Consider the following 23237-nt stretch of genomic DNA (forward strand, 5'->3'; position numbering starts at 1 on the left):
TGCTGTAGCACTTTGAGGACTTGATGTGATTATGTTTCTATCCTTCCTCCTAAAATCAAACAGATGTAAAAAAAACTTCTGAAAGACAGGAGAAATAAATTGAATGACAGCAGACAGTTACAAGGTGTCCAGTAGAACTTCTAGCTGACTGTCAGAATAGATCTTTTTTTAAGCATGAGTGGCAGTTCCATTAACAATTTTATTTATTTTCACATTTCAGTCTTTTTCCTTAGATTTTACTCAGGGGTGAATCTATATTAAACACTGATCACTGGGGCTCTGCTCTCCTGACAGAAACACATAGTGAAGTTTTGAAGACATGGTTGCTTATTTGTAATGAGTTAACCTTACTCACTTTTCTTTCATCCTCATCATTATTGCATACTGAGTTTGAGAAGAAAGTGAAAGGGACTGGCTAGTCAGTGGAGAGAAGCATAACTGTAATCTCAGAATATTCAGGAATTGTAAAAGGGAAAGTTAGGAGTGGCTGTAACAGTGCTCTTACAGATGTTGTATTAGTTGGTGTAATGCATGTCTGTGATGAGTACGTATGGAGTTTTAGTGACGAGCAATTAATCTTTATTTTTTATATTGTCACAAAAACAATCTCAGAGGCCTTTGGAGGGGAAAGTGCTAGTGCTGCCAGTATCAGCTGTCAAATGTATCATTACTCGAATTGGCAAGTGAGGTTGCAAGCCAATTCTAGCTTGCTGGCTCACATTAATAAGCAAGGAAAAAAGGAACAAGAGGTCTGTCAAATAAAGTGTGAACTCAGTAGAAATTAGAAGGGCTCAGAGGCACACTGTCTTACATTGTCCAAAAAATTTTAAGTTTCCTTATTTTTTCAGGGAACTATTACTCTGCTTAGGTATGCTCTTTCATATGACGACATTATTTCTGTGTAGTATTTGCTAGTACAGTTGTGTAGGTGGGTTCTTGATACTGATTCTCTTGTGAATTAGTATTGTATTCTGTATTACCTTTTTGTTATTCGAGTAACTGTCTTGTTCTGTGAACATTGGGATATAACTTCATTGATGAAGATCCAAAAATATTATATTAACAGATACTCTGAAATATCTGTACTTGTTTAGATCATTGAAGTTGGATTATGTGAAGTCTTTGAACTGATAAAGGAGACGAGATTTTCTCATCCATCCTTGTGCCTAAGGAGCCTACAAGCCCTACTTAATGTGCTCCAGGGCCAGCAACCAGAAGGCCTGCAATCAGAGCCTCCTGAAGTCCTAGGTAATATCTCATCTGTTACTGTATTTGTATTAACATAATCTGTTATTGTGTTGGACAGAAGAAAATGGTTCCTAGCAAGTATTTGTGAGATAGTAACATGCTTGTTCTGAACTGACTGACTTTATTCTGGAGTGTAAACTCCTTATGGTGTATGTAACCAGTACTTTCTCAGCATTAATCTTCTGTGGAACAGGAATGTTAACATGTAAAGGTGTGTGTGTATATAGATATAGTCATATTTTGTTGCTGTGTAGTGCGAGTTTCACTGACACATAGTAAACCTTATAACCTTACAAATTGTGATTCATTTGTCTTAGCGCAGCTATAAAATACTTAGTCTTATTGGAAAGAAGGTAGTTCTACAGTGAACTTCTCTTGCAACCTGCTGTTGTAATCAATGGCTTAGCTATTTAATGTTGTAATTTGTATAAAGCTGCTAAACAAAGTGTCAGAATGCTTGCTTTTATTTCGTCTGGCAATCCAAAAGCTTCCCTGAAAATTAATTTTGCTTTTAATGATATTGAAAATAAAAGTTGAACTCTTGATGGCTTTGAGCGTATGATTGGTTATGTCCTTTAAGTTAAAATCCAATTATCTTTTGATAATTCATAGTTTGTACTGGTTTATAGAACTGCAAGGAATGCTAGGCTGTAGCATCTGTTGTTTAAAAATGAAAAAATAAAATATATGTTCAGACTTTCTATGTTTGTTTTCCCTACGTTATGGCTCAACAGTATTCCATTTCCAAAGATGATCGTAATTTGCTACAGAAAGCTTTTATTTTGTGTTGATGCACAGAGTATTAAAAAAGCTACAAAGGCGGCTTTGTTTTGATTACTGCCTTAGCGATTATTTGTATATACAATCAAAAAAATTGAGGTGGAATTTCTGTTCACACCTTGATTGTTACAGATGTTCAGCTGCTACACAGTGCTTGAAAGGAGGCATATGATCAAAATAATTTTCAAGCTTTGATTTGAAATGCTCGTTTCTGAGAAATAGGATGTGCTTCAGCATGGGTAATGGTCATAAAGATTAGACAAGTTTGGTCAAGACCTACACATCTCAGTGATGAGGTAGACTGAATAGGCAGGTAAAGTAACTCCTTCTGGCCCATTTCTTATTAATGTGTTCCACTGTAACAGAAGGACTTAGTTTTTCTTGTTCTCCAGCCATTGTGATTATAAAGACTCGACATTTTCTGGCTGAAAAAGAATGAAAAGTTAAGGATGTTTTAGACCTATTTAAATGGGACACTTTCTTTTCTGTCTAAGGCTAAACTTAATGGCTGAGGAAGGATGTATCATGTATTTTGTAAGTTTAATTTCCCATTGCCTGGAAAATTGCTTGGTATGATTTTGTGACTTGTAATTGCTCTGTTTTATCTGCAGAATCCCTGTTCCAGCTTCTTCTGGAGATAACTGTCCGTAGCACAGGAATGAATGACAGTACAGGACAGTCCTTGACAGCACTTTCCTGCGCTTGCCTCTTCAGTTTGGTAGCTGCATGGGGAGAGACAGGAAGAACATTGCAAGCAATCTCTGCTATCCTCACCAATAATGGCAGCCATGCTTGTCAGACTATTCAGGTCTTGAGCTAAAACTTCTTTGTATCTAGGAATTTATGTAAATGATGTGTACATGAGTTCTGAGATCTATTGTGTAAATTCAGTTAAATTTTTTTGCCTCACTGTTCTTGAGATGAGAGTAGGTATTTCTTTGTCTTTCTTGAGTTGGGGATAGAACAGAAAATACATTTTAAAATGTCATGTTTTTCACTCACTATTTCTTTTACTGTTTAGGTGCCAACCATTTTAAACTCTCTTCAGCGGAGTGTACAGGCAGTTCTGGTGGGCAAAATCCAAATACAGGACTGGTTCAGTAATGGGATAAAGAAGGCAGCCTTGATGCACAAATGGCCATTGAAAGAAATATCTGTAGATGAAGATGACCAGTGTCTACTTCAGAGTGATGGTTTTTTCCTCTATCTGTTATGTAAAGATGGACTTTACAAAATTGGCTCTGGATATAGTGGGACAGTGAGGGTAATGCGATTTCTTCTTGTCTGATGAATGATAGTTAATATTTTAACTTAACTTTTATGATGTCCTGTTTCCATTGAGGATCTTTTGTAGCTTACTAATGATCAGTTCTTTTACAGTTTGTCTTAACTTTTTCTGTGATTTCTATGATATTACAGCATTTTCTTACAATTTTCACTTCTCAATATAGTTGAAGAAATTGTTATTTAGATGGTAAATGATTATGCGTAAAATTGTCAGTCTGATATTTGTTAAGTGATTGGAGGTTTTTTGCTTTTCAGGGCCATATATACAATTCTACATCCCGCATCAAAAACAGAAAGGAAAAAAAGTCCTGGTTAGGCTATGCTCAGGTAGGTGAATACTTAAAACATGTGCCCCATGCTCCCATCCCTCATGAGTAATTTAAGTAGATGTTGGCTTAGAGTAAGCTTACGTCTGTATTGTATTGTTCCTTTGGCTTTAGTTATAAAAGTCAATTTTTTGGTACTGACTTTTAAATTGTGGAAGATGAAGAACATCTGATGGTACTGGCATATAGAAAGGAGTCATGAAGTGTCTTTGATTTCTGTTGTCACTGTAAAGACTTTCTCAAAATATGATGGTTTAATAAGTAAATTTATGAATTGTACAGTCAACTGATGTGTGCTTCTTAAAGGAAGTCAGTGGATGTAAAAATGTGCTGTTCCAACATAATAGTGTAAAAAAATACTTGAAATACCTATTTATGAAAATAAATTGATTTAAAGACATTTGCAGTAAAATAAGGAAGTGCTGTTTTTGCTGGGGGAGGATTGAGGGTGTGTAAACCATAAGTAGAGATAATTGTTGTTGTTACCACTGCAGAGTTAGCTATATTTGGATGTTTTGGGTTTTTTTAGACTTAGTTTCTGGAATATCAACCACCTTTTCTTATACCTTTGGCATTCATTATAGAAATAGTGCTGTTTTTTAGAATCCTGTTATTACCACTGAGAGCAGTCTCTCTCTCTCTTTCTCTCAAAAAACCCACAACAAAACAAAAAAAAAACCCCAAAACCCCAAACAACCAACCCACCCCCCAAATGAAAAAAATGCCACAACAAACCAAAAATTAAATTTCGGAGAACAATTAATTTACTTCACTTTTTAACTACTGAGCAATTTTTATTGTAATTAAGTGTACTCCTTGCCACACTTTTGAAGTGAGATATATACAGAATCTGGTTTTGTTTAGATTTGAAACAGATCACCAAAAGGTATACTGGCACAATACAAATGTGTGTGGTTGCATTCATTCAGGAGCCTGTTTTCAGTTTGGAAAGGAATAGAATCCATACAGTTTCACTATATAGAGTTAGACATTTGGACATCCTGTACATATCTATAAATATATTTGATGTTCTTTGAGTGCTTGTACAGGTGTATGCACTCTGCACTCAAAGGCACTGCTAGTTGCAAAAATGTCACTCTGGGGCTATATTTATAGGAAGATGTGTAAGTTGCACTTACTGCTAAGTATGTGTCTGCAGAAGAGGTAAGATGTGTTCTTGGTCTCATTTCCCTTCAGGTGCTTTGTTAAAGTTAGCTCAAATTCAAGTGATTTTTCTCAGTTCATCTGACTTTCTTTAGACTGAAGCTTTTTGATCTGCTTTAATGCTCTTTACTTAATTATCCTAGTTTGTGTGGGTTTGGTTTTCCTCATTTCACAGAGATTGATTTATCCAGGAAAATTCAACTAGTTTTAGACGGGAGGAGGAGAGTTGGTTGGGTTTTTCTGTTGTTGTTAGATGATTGTAATTAGGGTCTCTGACTCTTTGACAAATGAAGATATTCTGAGGTTAAGCCTTAGTAATGTCCCTGTGAAATTCATCTGTTCTTAGATGTGTAGAATCCACATCTGAGGCCAGTCATGCTTCAAGCAAGTGCAAGCCATTGTAATTTCTCTTGTTATGTCACTGCTGTTGTTAGAATCATTATGTAGTCATTATGCATATTGGCCTCTGCAACCCTCCTGTATGTGAATACTACTTTGCTTGGCCTCAGTCACCTTGAATGAATATGTTCATAAGTGCCCTTAAGTAATCTTTTTCCTTTCCTGTAGCTGCTTTTATAGCAGAAGTGCTTTCTAAGTGTAAATTCCCTACCTGTTTCTACCCTGCTTCCTCAAAAATCTGTCAAGGGTTCACAGGCATTGTGGGATCAAAAAAGATAGAAGAGCAACGTTGCCATATTGCTTCACATGGATCTGTGCACATTATGCAAATGTGGGGGCTTATGCAACCTATCTAGTTTAAGCTAAAGCAAAACTTCTTTGGCTGTGTGTGTTTAAAAGTGCACTCAAGTTATAGGTATAAACGATAAACCTCAAATGTGAGTGTCAGGTAAGCAAATCTAAACTGATGACTGAATCAAACCTTTAAAAAAATATGAACATACGTATGAACAGAGAGAGAAGATGCTATTTTGGTATACCAAGGGAGACTTCTTGATGTGGGTTGCTGACCAGAATAGGTAATCTTGGGGAATGAATGTATTCTGCATGTGGAGAAACAGAAAGAAGAAATGATTAGTCCCAAATATCTCCCTTCTTCTAGGTCTGGTTAGGAGTTGGGAGGTGAGCAGTACAGGAACTCATTGTATGTAACCTTGTGTCATGGCCGCTGTTACCAAAATCACCATATACTTTGCAGGCATTTCTTTGGTGAAGAGCTCAGAAAGAATAAATACCTGGAATCTTTTAACATATTTGAAAAATTCCCTAGTTTTTAATGGACATATTAATATTCATTAATGATGACTCTTCTATATATGTATCTCCTTCCCAGAATACCTGTGAATCTTTTGTTGATTTGGAAAGTGGGACAGGAACATTGTTTTTTGCTGTGGCTGTGGCCTTTAGCTGTAATTGTATACACATATGAAGAACAGAATTGCTATATGTGGCTTCAAAAGCTGTATATGAGCTTCAGCACGCTGATCCATAGCATGTGTAAAGTATAGAGGAAGGACATCAAATTTCTGGTTTTTATTGCAGAATTTGATTAGTGGAAAAAAGTCGATTATCAAAATGAAGCAAATTTGATGTAAAAGCTTTCAAAAATTTTTAAACAATACCTAAAATAATGATTGCAGTTTTTTCACTTTTGACAATATCCTTTGATGTATTTAAGAATATTTTCATACCAATATATATATATTCTTACTCTTACCAGGGTTATTTATTATATAGAGATGCAAATAATCACAGTATGACAGCTGTAAGAATAAACCCTGAAACTTTGGAACAAGACGGTACAGTTGCTTTGCCAGGTAAGAACCTCCAGGTACAAGAAGATGGTTATAGTTTACTGCTATAGTTTACTGTTTACATGCTATGTATTTTCAGGTAAGCAGAAGAGAAATTGAGACAGATTTTGAGATCACAAAGAGACTGCTTTTTTATGACTTTGATTTGCTGTGTTAGGCTAGCTGCAGTATTTTATTCAGAGGTCTTGCATCTTACTCCAACTACTGGAAGAATATTGCTACATTTTAGAATGTATGGTGATATTAATTTAAAGACTCCAAGAGCTTAACTTCCTTCTTAAAGAATTTTTATTTCTTCCTCGTTTGAACTTTGAGCATTTGGCTCAGATACGACTTTGTTTCCAGTATCTGTTACATGTATGTAATTACAAACTATGACCAAAGCCATTTTTAATATAGGTAGAAATGTATCCAAAAACCAAAGGAGGCTAATGAACACTGATGGACCATGCTTCTGATGTTAAACTGGTGGGGGTCTTTGTTTATTTGTTTGGGGATATTTTTCTGTAGTTTAGTTTTTGTTTGGGTCTCTGTTTAGAAAATGAGGATGTTCCTGGAACATGTTTTAATGGCCTCCTGGTGAAATACATCTGTTCTTAGCCACTCATGTGAACAGTAGAAGGGCACAAGAATATTTTTTGATTGAACAGTGATAGGCTTATTCTACAGATGAGAAGAAAGATTTTGTGTTGTATCCTGACAAAAATAAGAAGGCACTCAGAAAAATTCTGTAGGCTTTTTCTATTTCAAACACAAACAGTAATTTTTTGAAACAAACTGTGAATGTAGAATCTAGTCTATGCAACTTTCTGCAAGTCCTTAAAATGTGGATGTCTATTTAAGCTGCTTGGTCTTGGTGGGGCTGTATGAGAAATTTGAGTGAGGGCACATTCAAGGACCTGACAAATTGCCTTGTAGGATTGCTTTTCCACTTTTTTCACCTCAAGGCAGCTTCTTCAACCAGTAGGGTCCTTTGAGGTCCTTAATTAAGTTACCATTGGTAAAGAAATCAGTGCAATTCATGAGTCTTGAGAGACCCTTGAGCACATTTGAAGTCTACAACTCTGAGCTGTTAGCTTTATCTTGCAAATTTCAGTGACAAGCGTCATTCTGCAAGACAGCCTTGTGTTTATACTATAAAAAGGCACAAATTAAACAAGATTATGCCTTCTAAACAAAAATGTATTAATCTTTCAGTGCAAAAGCAAATCTTATAACTGTGGGAATACTCATTCAGAAATCCCTCAAACTATTTCACACAATTGCATTTCGTGTGGTTTGTGATGCTATGGAAGTGGATGCTAGATGTTCTTCATAACTCTTACCCTTTGTATTTCAGCCCTTGAACTTTGCTGTTTTGCTTTGTGCACTTCTACACACCTATCTCAGTGTTATATTGTGAGCAGATGTGGCCTTGTTCTTTTGGCTAGGACAAATTCCAAGGGGTCCACTTCTGGTTATTTCTGTTTCCTTTTAGAAGGAAATAAATGAAGGTGGGGGGGAGGGTATGTGACCTATCCTGAGGAAGCCTGAGTAGGTACATAACTCTAAACAGTAGTGGCTGCCCCACTGTAATCTTAATAATGACCTGCAGCATGTTGTAGTTGTGAAAAAACACATGGGATAGAACTAGAGGGCAGTAACCTTGCTAATAGGTGAATACTGACATGACTCCAACTATTTGCTCCTAGTTGGTATGGTGTTCAGACATGGCCGTATCTGGAGTTAATCTCTTTCAAATTCCTGGGCTGGTGATATTGCATTTAAATTAGGTATTCATATTTATTCTTACAGGGATGAGTAGGAGATTAGGAGTTCATTAGGAGATGTGATTAGGAATTGATCCTAGCTACAAGTTGTGACCTTTGGAAACTCAGTGAACTATGGAACATTATCTTCTCCTTTCTCAGACAGTAGGATCCACCAGCTTCTTGAAACCATAAACTTCTATTTCAGAGGGCCGTCTTTCTGCTCTGATAGATGATCTAGCAAATCTGACAACACATCTGGAACTGCCAGACTATATGTCGTCATTCTTGTATCTGATGCCTTTGCCAAGCTTCATACACTGTCCTTGAGCTGTGGATCTGTCTACCCAGTTCCAAATGTCATAAAAGAATCCCTGAGTTCTATGAGATTTTCTAGGTGATTAGACCTGAATTTACAGAGGAGGTTTTCATCTTGACCATTTCTTTAACAGTAATTCTTACTACCTACCTTAGAGAAAGGTTGCTATGTTCAGCTGAAGAAGTTGAAGTTACATGGTATATGGTTTCATTGTTCTTTGAAATTACACATTAATATCTTGGAGCTCAGTTCTATTCACTTAGTCTGAAAAGTACTGCTAACTGAGGGTCGCCTAAATGAACTCAAGAGTACTTATTAGCAGGCACAGGATGCACTATGTAAATATAGAAGGTGATGCTTGACAGTCAATATCTCCTGAAGCCTCTAAGGAGGTTGTGATTAACAGATGTCTGTAGTTATGTCCTTTAAGTAAAACATAGGCCCTTTCTGTTACAGTAATCGCTAGAGAGAAACCGTGGATATCTTTGTAGCCAGAGCAATTTCCAAAGTCAGATTGAATAAGACTGCAATTGGTCATAAGAGCTCCTTCCTAGCTGAGACACTATACTATCCTACTAGTCACAGATATCCCATTTGCCTTCTATTTTCTACTCTCCCCATTAATTTGATATTTAATGCTGGGCCTGGATGTTATCTAATCAATATTCAGGAAGTCTTCTGAAGAACATACATTTTTTTAAAAAAAAAAAAAAAAAGAAAAAAAAAAGACAAGCATCCCTGTTCCAGATTTCCTCTATGAACACACCTACCAAACATACAAGCAACCCCCAAAACTGTTTACTGGGAGGCTTGCCTTTTCTTGAAATGACTCAAGAAATAGGCCAAACAGTGTAAAATGGACCCACTGGTGGCCAGAATATCCTCTTTCCTTGACTGTTATGCTTACATGAGCATGTAGTTTTCAGCCATTCAATGGATCTTAATACTTACTAACTTGCTATAACCTTTCAGAAATGTCATTTAGATAATTTTTGAAACTTCAAGTTACTAACAACTCTTGTTTTATCACTAATATCACATTGTCGCATAGAGGATTAGTAACATGAATGGACTTTGGTCATTAAATCCAAGATTATTTTTGAGAGAGCAATTTTTCAAACTTCAGTGTATCTGTCATTCTCCATCCTGCTTGCTGCTTACCCTCTTTGTGATTCATATCTGTGTGTGCTCTAAGGGGGAGGTTGCCTAATTTAGGTCTGTTACTTCAAGATGGGAGAATTAGAGAAAGCCACCTAATGCATATTCTATTCATGGTAAGATACTATATTGGACTGGGCAGTATAGTACTAGAAAGTAAATGGGTTTATGAATACTGTGGTGGGTTTTCAGCTGTATTATTTTTAATAAAATGCTCTAGCTAGCTAGCAAAAAATAGCAAATGGTTGTGCCAGAAGGGTATTATGGATATATTGTGTGCTTCATTTAGCATTAAATTTGTTAGATAAAATGACTGATATTGGATCTTTGTTCAGGTTATGAAACAGATTATTTAGAGTGTAAAGTAGCTGTCCTGTAGTATTTTTGGAAGAGGTCTATTTCCTGTGTAATCAGTGAAACAAGCACCACACAAGCCATATAATACCAATCTCTTAGTAGCTCCATCAGCAGAGCAAGAAGGGAAGAAGAGATGGTGTAGGGACATACTTTTAAACTTGTAGAGAAAGTGGCCTTTTTCTTTTTTCCTCTAATATGGGCAGAATTCTTTCCCTGCCCTTTTTTTCTTGGAAATAGTTGACCTGTTTTCAATAAATGTATGATGCATTCGAGTATATGCTTTATAGTTTTCCAAAAAATGTCAATTTAATAGTTTGGTGAAATTTATGAACAATGGAAAAATGAGACGAATAATGAAGAGTTTGATTGTGTTTCATTTATTTCTGTAGGTTTTATAAGCTGGACTGATGAAACTTTTCTTTAAAGATAATGGACCTTATTTAAAAAAAAAAAAAGTCTCTGGGGAAGGAGAAAGACTAACAATCCCAGAATATTAGAATTTAGTTGTGTTGTAATAGTTTAGAATACCCTTCACAGGTGAATATTAAATGTTTTTGTAGTTAAATTTTGGGGTAACCCCTTACATTTCATACAATGAGAAATGCTTTAATAACTCTTAAAGGGTGTTGTGGTTTAACCCCAGCCGGCAGCTAAGCACCACGCAACTGCTCACTCGCTTCCCCCCTACCCAGTGGGATGGGGGAGAGAATCGGAAAGAAAAGGCAAAACTTGTGGTTTGAGGTAAAAACAGTTTAATAGAATGGAAAAGAAGAAAGTAATAATGATAAGGATAACAATCATAAAATGACAATAATAATAAAAGAATTGGAATATACATAACAAGTGATGCACAATGCAATTGCTCACCACTCACTGACTGATGCCTAGTTAGTTCCCGAGCAGCGATCCCCTCCTCAGCCCAACTCCCCCCAGTTTATATACTGGACATGACATCACATGGTATGGAATACCCCTTTGGCCAGTTTGGGTCAGCTGCCCTGGCTGTCTCCCCTCCCAACTTCTTGTGCCCCTCCAGCCTTCTTGCTGGCTGGACATGAGAACCTGAAAAATCCTTGACTTGTTGCTAAGTAGTGTTTAGACTAACTGAAAACATCAGTGTGTTATCAACGTTCTTCTCATACTGAACCCAAAACATAGCAGTACACCAGCTACTAGAAAGAAAATTAACTCTATCCGAGCTGAAACCATGACAAGGGACAAAAGAGTATTATATGCTTTTGGTGAGAGAGGAGATCCTAGCATAAAATAATTTTATCAGGACAGTGGGATCTCTCTTTAGACTGACTACAATTCTCATAGTCTGATTGTAGTGAGAATGAATTAGACAGAAGCAGAGAACAGTGTGTGTATGTTAATATAAACTGATGCAGTGCAATTCATCTTTCTCTCACAGATTGTCATACTGAAGGGCAGAATATCCTTTTCACTGATGGAGAATATATTAATCAAATAGCAGCATCTAGAGATGTAAGTATTACATATGATCGGTAAACTATTTTTCTCTCAGCTGAATTGTTTTATTTTACAATACTTAGAGCTTCCTTTTTGCTTAATGTTTGGCTTTTTCTTCGCTAAAACAACTAAGACAGATGTCTATGTAACTAGAGATAATAAGAAACTGCTGTATTTTACTGCGTAAAAGAGCAGTATTTTGGTATTTATCAACACAATTTTGATTTGTGATAGATTTTTCAGGTTTCTTTTATTTTTCAGGTAAGTTTTAAGAAAAACTTTGTTGCTTTTTGTGAGAAAAAAATCTTATACATGGAATAATGGCTTTTTAACATGTTATTCTGCAGGGCCTCTGTGGGATAAGCTTCTCAGAGCTTAATTATAGGGTTTTGTTCTAATTTAATTTCCGGTAATTGCTTTGGTACTTTTGGGGGAATTTCAGCCCGATTTAATAGAAAAGGTATGAAAGATACTACATTCCAATAGATTTTTATATGAAAATTGCCTATTGGCCAAAGCTGTAGAAACACAAATAAGTGCTTCTACTAGCAGCAAAACAGTTCTAGCTGTTCTGTTTTGTTCGGCAGACAGTTCTTACATTAGTTCTGGACTGGTCACTGTTTTTTGAGTGAGAAAGCTGTAAAACAGGGATGGGGCAGGGGCGGGATGAGACAGGGTTGGCAAAAGATACCAGATACGCAACTATAAGAAAACCAGGATTAATCCATTTCCTTGTTAATGGAACAACTTTTTTTTTAACATGGCCAAGTGAAGATATTTCATCTGCACTTGTAGACAGAAACCTGTTTCAGCTGCCCTTTAAAGCACTCACTCTTAAACTGCATGCAGAATTTTGGGTTCTAAATCTGAAGATATTGAGGGCTTAAAAGATAGACGTAAATAGTTATAAAAGCAAGTTTTCTGTAGTGAGATTCAGAGTTAATTATTTCTATAGCAATTCCCTATTTTTATAGTGTTCATAGTGTGTTTTCATAAAATTCAGTATGTGTTTAAGGTCTGTCAGATGCTTATCTTCGGCTCATCCTGTTTGGCACTTTCTTCTTTTCTCCTCTATAATAAATGTTACTTTATCAATGTGTTCTCTGATAATTTACTCTGAAATAGTATTATATTGATGTACTTAGGCCACTAAAAGTAAATTAATGCATTTATTATACAGTATAAAGTAGATTTTTATTTATTTATTGCAGGATGGCTTTGTAGTGCGAATATTTGCAACAAGCACTGAGCCAGTACTGCAACAAGAACTGCAGCTTAAGCTTGCGAGAAAATGCTTACATGCCTGTGGCATCTCATTGTTTGATCTGGAGAAAGACTTGCACATTATCAGTAAGTTCTCTTCTTTGAAGGTTAATAACAAACCTAATAATTCAAATAATAAAACTGAAACACTGTCCTTCCCTATTTTTGTCTTTATTACGTGCAGGAAGGTATAGCTCCATTATAAACACGTGGAGAAGTACAAGGGTTTTAAAACTGCTAAAGCATTGTTTGACTCAGTAATCCATACGCTCATTTTGAACCACCTTTCTGTCTATAGAACTATCCATGGTTTTCCAGTATTTTCCTCTAGTTGTATAATAAATATAGAATTGTTTGAAGCTTGGACTTCGTGATAGTGCTTGTATAACGTGTAGTTAAGCTATAGAACTCCTTGCTGTGGGTCAAAGTTAACAAAAGATAAAAGTACTGCTGGCTGAATTAATGGAAAAGAAATGCATTGAAAGATACTAAATACATGGAAAATACCTTTGCATCAGAATTTGAGATGCAAAATTGTTGGAGTCTACAAAGATATTTTGGAGAAATATTACTTGGCCTTTGCTTGGGTTTTTTTGCTGTTAGGTGTCTGCTTTGGGCACTATCAGAACAAAAGCATACTTGACCACATGAACCTTTTATCTGACCAACTTCAGTTGCTTTTATGCTCGTGCTTTTTTCCCATTTGAACAACTCTGCCAGGTCTAGCCCAGTAAGCCTTCTTGTGGCAGCAAAACTTTGTTTCACTTGTAACTTCCTTAGAATCTTTGTTACGACAAACTCCCTGGCAGACTTAGGTCCGTAAACTGGTCTGTGAAACTGCCTGATTAAACTGTCCAGTTAACGCAATCTTACTTGTCACACAGGTACAGGGTTTGATGAGGAATCAGCTGTCCTTGGTGCTGGAAGAGAGTTTGCACTAATGAAAACTGCTAGTGGAAAGGTACTGAAAATGTTCTGTAATAAATAGCAAATTTCATCAATGTATTTCTACATGTTTTTTAATTTAATTATTATTTTCCATAACTCCTTTTTGCCTCTTTAGTATGTTAGAATGAATTTATATGACTGTTTTTCAATACATTTTCGGAGCCCACTTTAAAGGGAAAAAGGCAAATGTTTATTTGAAAACATAAACAGATGGTGTTGCAACCATTGAGAAATCTGTGGCTTGAATCTATAGGAATTGCTACAGTCAGTCTTACCTAGAGACAGTGTGAGGGTTTATTTTAGATTTGGGGGACAAAATTACCTTTTGTCTACAAATGATGTGCTAGCACATTTGCAAAATTTTTTACCCCATAACTTTCCATTAACAGTCTGACCATAGTAATTTATTTAAATCACAACCTGATTTTTCCAATCCTTCAGAGAACTATTGACTACCCCTATGCAAAGTTTTCAATTGATTTCTTTAAACCTATTCTTAATGATTTGATATGTTGGTTCTGCTCAGTGGAGACTGTTTTTCAGAGGCATTTGCATATTCATTGAAATTGAGAAATAGTTCTGCTTACTGTCACTATGACTTTTTACATTATTTACTGTGTTTCTATTTTGGTTTGGGAAACTAATGTTATTTTACTTGTATAAGCATAGTTCTTTGTTTTCCTGTGTTCAGAATTTTATTGCTTTATTGGAATGAAGGCCTTGCTCTGCTGCTGTCAAAACAGTGAGATTGGTGAAAATGTTCATAAATAAACGTAACTATTTTTTCCTAATAGAATTTAGTCATATGAAACAGAATTTGATCAAGCAGAACTCTTTAGACATTGGAGGAGACAGATTAATTTGATTTTCAGACTAACAAATGCCTCTTCAATATAAAATTAACAAACTTCCTAGTTTTGATCTCTAAAGTTATGTGCTAGGTATGAAACACACTTGGTAAGACAATGAAAAATGGCTTTAGGTGCCCCCATAGGTTTAACACAGCCATTTTATATTACTGTTGAGTAACATGGTTCTAGAGGAAACTTTTTAGTCCATATCAGTTTTTCATTTGTTCATGTGAATTATTTTAGTCCATGTTATCTATGTATTCAGTGGCCACTGTGCATTTACTGAAAATGTTTTAAAAATGTGTTGAATCATATTAAAATTTGTAGTAATTGGTATTTTTAATTATTTTTATTATAATACTATGTTGTTTTTACACAGACCAGACATTTATCTTAAGTGTTTTAAATGCTTGGTTTCCTCTGAGTAGTTTCTTCTGAACAGTACTTTCTTGTGTGTTCAACTCATCCAGCCAAACAATTATATGTGAAAACTAACTCTGTGGCACAGTAGAAAGTGCATTTCAAAACAAGCAGAATCTAATCAGAATGTTTCCCCCATTAAGTCAAAATTCATGGGTTTAGGATAGAGATATGGAAAGGTGTGAACAATGTCGGAAGTTCTGTATGGTTTGAAATGACAGGATTTTAAAACAATGCAACTTTAACAATGAAGCAAGTTTGAAGTGCTGTGGCATAACTGAAAACAATACACTGTTTTCTCCTAGATTTATTATACTGGCAAATATCAGAGCCTTGGAATCAAACAAGGTGGTCCCTCAGCAGGAAAATGGGTTGAACTCCCAATCACAAAATCTCCAAAGATTATTCAGTTCTCTGTTGGACATGATGGCTCACATGCCTTACTCGTGGCTGAGGATGGAAGCATATTCTTCACAGGGTCGGCTAGTAAAGGAGAGGATGGCGAATCAAGTATGTATTACGTTTGCTTGACCAATGGTTAATAAAAGCCTATTAGCCACCTTTTAATTTGAAAAGAAGGGTTTTAACGTTTTCCAAGAACATGTAGGCATGCCGTTGGGTTTGAATTTTACGCCAGCCACAGGTCCTGACAACCAGTGCCACTGCCTCTCCCAGCTAGAGATGTTGATCTCAGTTTTACCACAGTTGGGATTGTGTGGTGGGAGTGCTATTTTAGTATTGTACTGAGAAAAGGCAGTCGTAATTTTGGTCAAGACGCCATGCCGTCTGCCTGGGACTTTGTCGGAAAAACTGAAGAGCCAAATTTTTGCCTCTTCACTGTTGTTTGAGAGAACTTTGGAAATGGGTGTTTTGCCAGCTAATGCCTCTCCATAATGGAGAGGTACAATGGTTAGAAATTGTGCAAGCACGGTCTTCTGTGCTTGGTCAAGCAGAGCCCTTCAGACATTAGAGAAGACAGATTAATTCGATCGTCAGACTAACAAATACCTCTTCAATATAAAATTAACAAATTTCCTAGTTTTGATCTCTAAAGTTGTGTGTTTAGGTTGAAATACACTGTATAAGACAATGAAAGATAGCTTTAGATGCCCTAAAGCTGTGATCTGCTGTGATATTAAATTAAATAGTTCACTTTAGGAAACAGACTGTTCTGTTATGTTGTGTTAGATTAATTTAAAATTAAAAAAAAAAAAAGGAAGAATGTGTTTTGAAAAATACCTAGTTCCTGAGGATCTTAAACCAAAGTTGATATTTTTGAGTTGTCAGCCTCACGATGTGTACATTTTAATAGGATAATGTAATATATATTTCATAGATGGCATTTCCATATAGTGTTGAAGCCTAACTCAAATTCAAATTAATCTCTCAATCTCTCTGTTGTAATAGTGTAGTTTGATGTTACCATTAAAATTAATATATTTTTCACAAAGCAGGTTTGTGGAGAACTTCGGTCTGCTAGCCATAGAATTTAAACACAGATTTAATAAGACTGAAATTTTTGTGCCTCAGTGTAGTCAGTTAGAAATATGATAAATAACACTCAAAAGTTGGTATAAAATTCAAGACTAGGTGGTAGTAGTAGATGGTTAGAATTCAAACATTGATTTAAAATACAATTTAAAAATAGATATAAAATTCTGAGAAACAGCAGTGGTAGAGTCCAGCTTTGTCTCAATCAGCTTGTGTAGGAGGTTTACTTCTCAAGAAAGGTGTTAACAAAAGCTCAGTGGGCTGCATACATGAGGTATAGCATCGCTCATGCAGAAACAAAGCATATTTAATGTGTTCCTGGGAAAGATTAACTACACTGACAGTATTCCCCAAGAATGTGTGGGGTTTCCCATGAAATATAACTAAAACACAGGCAAGAACATATTTTAAGTTTTGATAGTGCATATGGAGTGGATTCTTGAATGTATTCAGGGGAGAGGAACTTAATGGTAGTACTCCTGTGTAAAAGTCTTTGGGTAACAAACATGGTATGTGCTATGGTAACTTTGTAGAGTCTTCTTAAATGCAAATCTACTGAAAACTGTGTGGGACAAAATCATACTACTTTTTCCAGTAAATGTAGAGTAAATTGAAGAGATTCAACTAAAAAGATGTCAGGAGAAAGATTTAAAAGCACAAATTTCAGGATTTCTTTGCAGTTATTGGGAAGTTATCCAGAATACAATTAAACTGATTCTTTTTGTTGTATATTTAATTAATCTACAATTTCAGGTGAAACAAAAATTTAGCACTTTGAAGTAAATTGCTGTCACTGCTTTTTGTTTATACTAGCAAAATTTAGGTGAGAAGATTTAGTACTTCCTAGATCTTATTACTGTAGAATCTGCTCAAGGACATGATCAAGGTCTTTCTGAGTTCTTTTAAAAGTAGTTCAACTCTCTTCTGACTCATCTGGTTCTTTGTCACTCTAATTTGGCTCAGAGTGGATATGCACAAGTTTTAATTCTTCTCCCTTGTTTTCTTTTAAACCTGGGCAGGGAGCCTGGGTTTCTGTCAGTAGGGTGGGTGTGTGTTCTTTGTAGCAAGTTGGTAATTGTCAGCAAATGGAAGTAGCTGGCAGTTCTCTGACTTGGGTGAAAATTCACGGGCAGTAGTGGTAGCTGTTTGTTGTTTTATCCAGTCTTCAGCTATGTTGTTACTGTTTTCTTTGAGGCCAGATTGCAAAAACGATTTGGGGATGGGGTTTTTTTAGTATTTTTTTCTTCCTTCTTTCATCTTGTGGGAATCTGTTGTGACTCACAGGTTTTCTAAACATGGTTCTAATAAATAGAGAATTTAATAAATAAATAATAATAAATTAAATAAATAATAAATTTAATAAATCTAATAAATAGAGAATTTATTTATATATACTTCGCCGATAGCAATGAGGAGTTTTTTTACTATGCACTGCTTTGTAAAGTTCATAAAGTTAGTTCAATATATATATATAAAAGAAAAACTTGAAGAATCATTCCTGAAAGATACTTATCTAATCATGACTTTGCTTGCCATTGAATTTTTTGAGAGAAACCACTGTAATCCAATAAAAATTAGACCAGGAGATCACACAGATGGATTTTTTTTTTCAGTAGCAGTCTAAAAACTAACCTCTAATTGTAAAACAAATGTTATTGTGCCTTTGAAGGTTTTTTGGTAGAATGATTTGCAATTTATTTATTTGTTTATTTGAAGCTAAAAGCAGACGGCAGTCAAAACCATATAAGCCTAAAAAAATTATTAAAATGGAAGGAAAGATTGTCATATCTACAGCATGCAATAATGGAAGCAGTTCTGTAATTTCAAAAGATGGAGAACTCTACATGTTTGGAAAAGATGCCATTTACTCTGATAGTACAAGTAAGTTAAATGTTTGTCTTTTAAGTGATTTCTCAAGTAGAGTAATTGAAATTAGTCTCGAAGTATTTAGCCTGTGGAAATTATGTTTGTGTGTTTCTTACTCTTCTAACAGATTTCTGAATTTCTGCTGATTCAGCCAAGTATGACAAAGATAGAAAGAGAAGACAGTTTCCTTAAGTTCTGTAAAAATATATAGCAGCACTGGTGACAAATACCCAAATGAATGCTTCCACTAAGTAGAAAAAAAAAATAAAAAATTTTGTTGTATTAATCTGACATTAGAAGGCCACACAGGAAAAAGTCGCAGAAATGAGACATGTTTTGTCATGAACAAAGGCTGTAGGAAACCAGGCCTTATATGTTTCTCTGCTGCTCACAAGACAGCCTGTTTTGAATTTGCAGGTGATCCAGTACATCTCCATAAAAACATTAAAGAAATAAATTCCAATCTTGTTATGACTCCTTTAGAATTGTTTTTTCAGAACAAGTGATTTGCAGCAGGGTTTGATTTGGTTTTGGCTTTTCTTTCTTTGCAGGACAAATGGCCTAAGACTAATTCTCCTTTCACTTCTTATTCTAGCACTTGTTTTTTGTAGCTGCTGTTTTTCTTCCTTGCTGTTAATTCAAAAATTGTCAGTATCTACTAGCGATTTTGTTGTATTGTTGAAATTTCCTTCTTGGGTAGAAAAGTGCAATTTACCACTCAACTGTTTCATGTTTTATAGGTTTAGTAACAGATTTGAAAGGCCATTTTGTGACTCAAGTAGCCATGGGCAAAGCTCACACCTGTGTATTAATGAAGAATGGTGAAGTTTGGACATTTGGCGTAAATAATAAAGGACAGTGTGGACGAGACACAGGCTCCATGAGCCAGGGAGGAAAGGGTGAGGGACCTTCATTATTCCTTTTGTTTTGTGTGCTGGAAAATATCGCAAGTGAAAACATATCTAAGCATTTTATTACAAAATATAATTTTGGTAACTAAAGCTTAAGTACCTGCAATGACCTTAAAAAAACCCCAGGTATGGATGCTTTCATTTCAACTGTCAGGTATTCAGTGTTATGCACATACTCGTAAACTTAGTTACATTTAAAAAACCCCTCAATTACTTCTCTTTTGTCAGTGAAAAAGATTTTCTTCAAAAAAAAATTAATAAAACCAAACCTCATCACTCCTTGTCTTACTACATGCGGTTGACCCAGTAAGAAAAAATTTTCTACCTTTTCTTGTTTGCATTCAGTCTGGAGGCTGTTGTTTGCCTAAGTGGGGCATGAATGCAAGTTTACGTCTTTCTTGGCACAACTGAACGTTTCCATTATTCCTGAACATAGGTATGAAAAGTCAAACCTATTCACCTTTGCTGGATTGGAGTATTTTATACCTGACGAGTAAATGACCTATTACTTGTATACTGAATATAAATGTTTCATTTCCCTTTTAGTTGTGAAACCTAGCTATATACCCCAGCCCATACTCAGAGAGGTTTCAAGAGTGTCATTATGCTGGCTGAGCGTGCAAATCAGGCATGCCTGGTCATTTCTTTTAAAATCTGCTCTGTGAGTGTTCTTCAGAGCTTCCTTAGTAGCCACTGTTGGCCTCGTAGAACAGCTGTTGTTTCAATATCTTAATTAGGTTTTGGAGTTGAGAACATGGCAACAGCAATGGATGAAGACCTAGAAGAGGAACTGGATGAAAAAGATGAGAAGTCCATGATGTGTCCTCCAGGCATGCATAAATGGAAGCTGGAGCAGTGTATGGTGTGCACTGTATGTGGAGATTGCACAGGATATGGAGCTAGCTGTGTTAGTAGTGGGCGTCCTGACAGAGTACCTGGAGGGTAAGCAAACATATGGAAATATACTTGCTATAGTGTGTTGAATGGCTAAAGCATGTGTTGGATGGAAACTGAGTTGATGTGTTCTTAAACTTCAGTCTAAGGTAACGTTACATCTAAAAAGAGTCTGTGCTTTTAAAATCTGAAGTAGGTTAAAATTTTTGTAAATAGCTTGTGATGGTTGCAGGTGATTTAGTTTTAAATGCATTTTTTTACATTTCTTTAGCGTATAGTTCTTTACTAGAAGCTGTTGAATATGAACGCTAATATAATCTGTCTCTTGACAGAGCTGCTGGCTTTGGGATAACCTTTCTTCGTCCTATGATGGAAGTTTTTTTTATCTTGCTGTTCCAGTTGCTTTTATCTATTACTTCAGGGTTGCGCTCCATAAAGAGCCACTGCTTTACGTATTGCTGTTACTATTTCTCCAGCATTGCATGTGCTTGTTGTTTCCTTGTTCAAGTTTTCATGTGGTGTATGTTTAATTAAGTGAAGAATAGTTAGTGCTGAGAAGTCGGTTCAGATATGTATGGTCAGTGTATGTTCCCTGGTACCATGCAACAGCAGCTAGGATTTAAACTAGCTATACTTTTTGTTTACCTCAGGAAAAATTACGTGTCCACAGATAGAACAAAATAATAATGTATGTTTTAATTACCAAGGCATCAGTAATGCATGAAATAAGACAGTGATAAAGCAACTTTGTTTGCTGCAGAATCTGCGGCTGTGGCTCAGGTGAGTCAGGCTGTGCTGTATGTGGCTGCTGCAAGGCGTGTGCTAGAGAACTGGATGGCCAAGAAGCAAGGCAAAGAGGAATCCTTGATGCTGTAAAAGAGATGATACCTTTAGATCTCTTGCTGGGTAAGTGATATGAATTAGCAAGATGGCTTTTAATTTTCTTTTTTACTGCACATTTGTTTTTTCCTCAGTACATCTATTTGCACTCTTTAATAAACTCAATCCCACTGCTGACTTTGGGAACTTGAATTGGAATAGCAGGTTAGTTTAGAAATAGTTTGTTCTTTTCAGTTAATATTTCGGTTAGTATTTTGATTCTTCTGTGTGATAAAACTTCATATCTTAAATAATGTAGTTCTTTCTAATCAAATTACTGAACTTCTAGACTTACAGGACAGTTTTAGTATATTGTTAAAATGGATAAAATGCTGCTTATCTGGCAGATTTATTTATTGGTGATATAGCAAAGTGGGATCATTCTGGTAAGTGAAATATTTCAAAGTTGCCCTTCTTGTAGACATGTGCCATTTTGACCAGTGCAGTTGTGATACTAATGCTGATACTACAAAGTTGTTCTTGTCCTTTTTTGATAGTCTGAAAATTTTTCTGTAATCTTTTTATCAGGGTTTTTTGCAGTCACATAAAAGATGGGGAATATTGTTTCTTGAAAACTTTTTTTTCTGTTAGAAATTTTCAGAGAGAAAAAGCTTCCAATAATGTGGAAATTACTTTTAAAAAAAAACCTGAGACACTTCCCACCACCCCCTAAACCCCACCCCTGCCAAAATACACACCTTAGGGGAAAAAATTACCAACTGGTATGATTATTGGAAAATACAGTTTGGGATCTTGCCTTATAAGATCTGTTATCACAGAATTTTTAATATTGTATTCTCTGTATTTACAACTGGGCAAATACAGGTTTTTGAAGATCAGACTTTCCTTCCTTGCTTTTTTTTATATTTAGATTTACATAGAGCCCTTAATCCTGCATGGATATATGGATATGGTATCTGGTATAGAAAAGTACCATAAAATAATCAGATGTGTGATTTAAAATATACATCTCACCAGTTTATTGGGGTGGGGTGGGGGGTGGGGGGGATAGTAATAGTAGAAAACTATATACTATACTTTTGAGTGTGGGATTTTTTTTTCCCCAAGCAGAAGTTAAATAAAAACTAGAAGTAGTTCTCTTTAAGTTAACACTAAGGACCAAAAATAACCTCACTGTGCAGTCCTGATACTTCCATACGGATATTTCTAAATATAATTTGCTTGTATATGGCTATCACAGAAGTAGGTTTATACTGATGGTGAATGTGGCAATAGCAGCTCTGCTTCACAGCTCTATTCTCATGCATGACCAGGTGGAGTTACAGTTTTTGTGCTAAGCTCCGCTTTGCTAACTCCTCTCCTGTCAGGATAGACAACAGCTCCTGGTCCTGTGTGGGCTTGGCATAGTTTGAGGTGAGGGCATGGACCACATTTGTTCGGAGAAAAGTGACAGTGCTGCCAGGTGGAGTTTTTGTTTGACGTTGGGGGCAAAGCATATTTTTTTTAGGTTGCTGCAATTTGCTGAAAACACATTGGAAAAAGGTAGTGCTTATAGTAGTTTTATTGTTGCGTTCAAGTCATGTTTTCTGTTTAAAAAAGTGCTTATCAGTTTATTTCAAATTCCTGTTAAATTAGCTAGTTTGGTAAATAAATGAGATTTACCTACAGATGTATACATGCATTAAAGTAATTGCATGCTTCTTAGTAAGCACAGAGCGTATAGTGGTAAAGCATTCTTAAACTAAAAACTATCTAATCTATTTTTGAAAACATTTTCCAAATATAAGCAATTTTATGCTTGTTTTAATAATAATCCTTTCTGAAACTTTTTTTGAAAAATTTGACATAACCATAACAACTAAATACGAATATGTATATGCCTGATAGAAAGAAAGTACTAAATACTTTTCAGTGATATTGGAATTGTGGTAGATTTGTGAAAACCAGGAAATACAGAGATAAGGCCTTAAACTCTTCTACAAATTTACTCAACTGCTTTATTTCTAAATATTGTGTCAGAGCCATGTAAAGAGCAGGTAGTAAGTAGGCTTCAGTTTTCATTTACTTAACTTCTAGGGTTTATTACCATCGTAACAATTTTTAAAGATAGTTTTACATATT

At 35.6% G+C, this 23237-nt stretch overlaps 1 protein-coding gene across 14 annotated transcripts in view; it reads left to right on the top strand.

The window, feature by feature from the left end:
- Positions 1 to 23237, top strand: part of MYCBP2 (MYC binding protein 2) — a 205306-nt gene that overhangs the window by 37118 nt on the left and 144951 nt on the right. For all 14 annotated transcript variants that reach the window (XM_049815912.1, XM_049815905.1, XM_049815906.1 and 11 more), the window contains exons 4-16: positions 1095 to 1248; positions 2640 to 2836; positions 3050 to 3292; positions 3571 to 3642; positions 6484 to 6580; positions 11574 to 11647; positions 12844 to 12982; positions 13780 to 13856; positions 15420 to 15624; positions 18322 to 18486; positions 19212 to 19370; positions 20120 to 20324; positions 21037 to 21182. In XM_049815912.1, coding sequence (XP_049671869.1) covers positions 1095 to 1248; positions 2640 to 2836; positions 3050 to 3292; positions 3571 to 3642; positions 6484 to 6580; positions 11574 to 11647; positions 12844 to 12982; positions 13780 to 13856; positions 15420 to 15624; positions 18322 to 18486; positions 19212 to 19370; positions 20120 to 20324; positions 21037 to 21182 — 1933 coding nt within the window. The remainder of the gene's footprint in view (positions 1 to 1094; positions 1249 to 2639; positions 2837 to 3049; positions 3293 to 3570; positions 3643 to 6483; positions 6581 to 11573; positions 11648 to 12843; positions 12983 to 13779; positions 13857 to 15419; positions 15625 to 18321; positions 18487 to 19211; positions 19371 to 20119; positions 20325 to 21036; positions 21183 to 23237) is intronic.

This window comes from Accipiter gentilis, chromosome 13, assembly GCF_929443795.1.
Source record: "Accipiter gentilis chromosome 13, bAccGen1.1, whole genome shotgun sequence".
In the NCBI taxonomy this organism is placed as follows: domain Eukaryota; kingdom Metazoa; phylum Chordata; class Aves; order Accipitriformes; family Accipitridae; genus Astur; species Astur gentilis.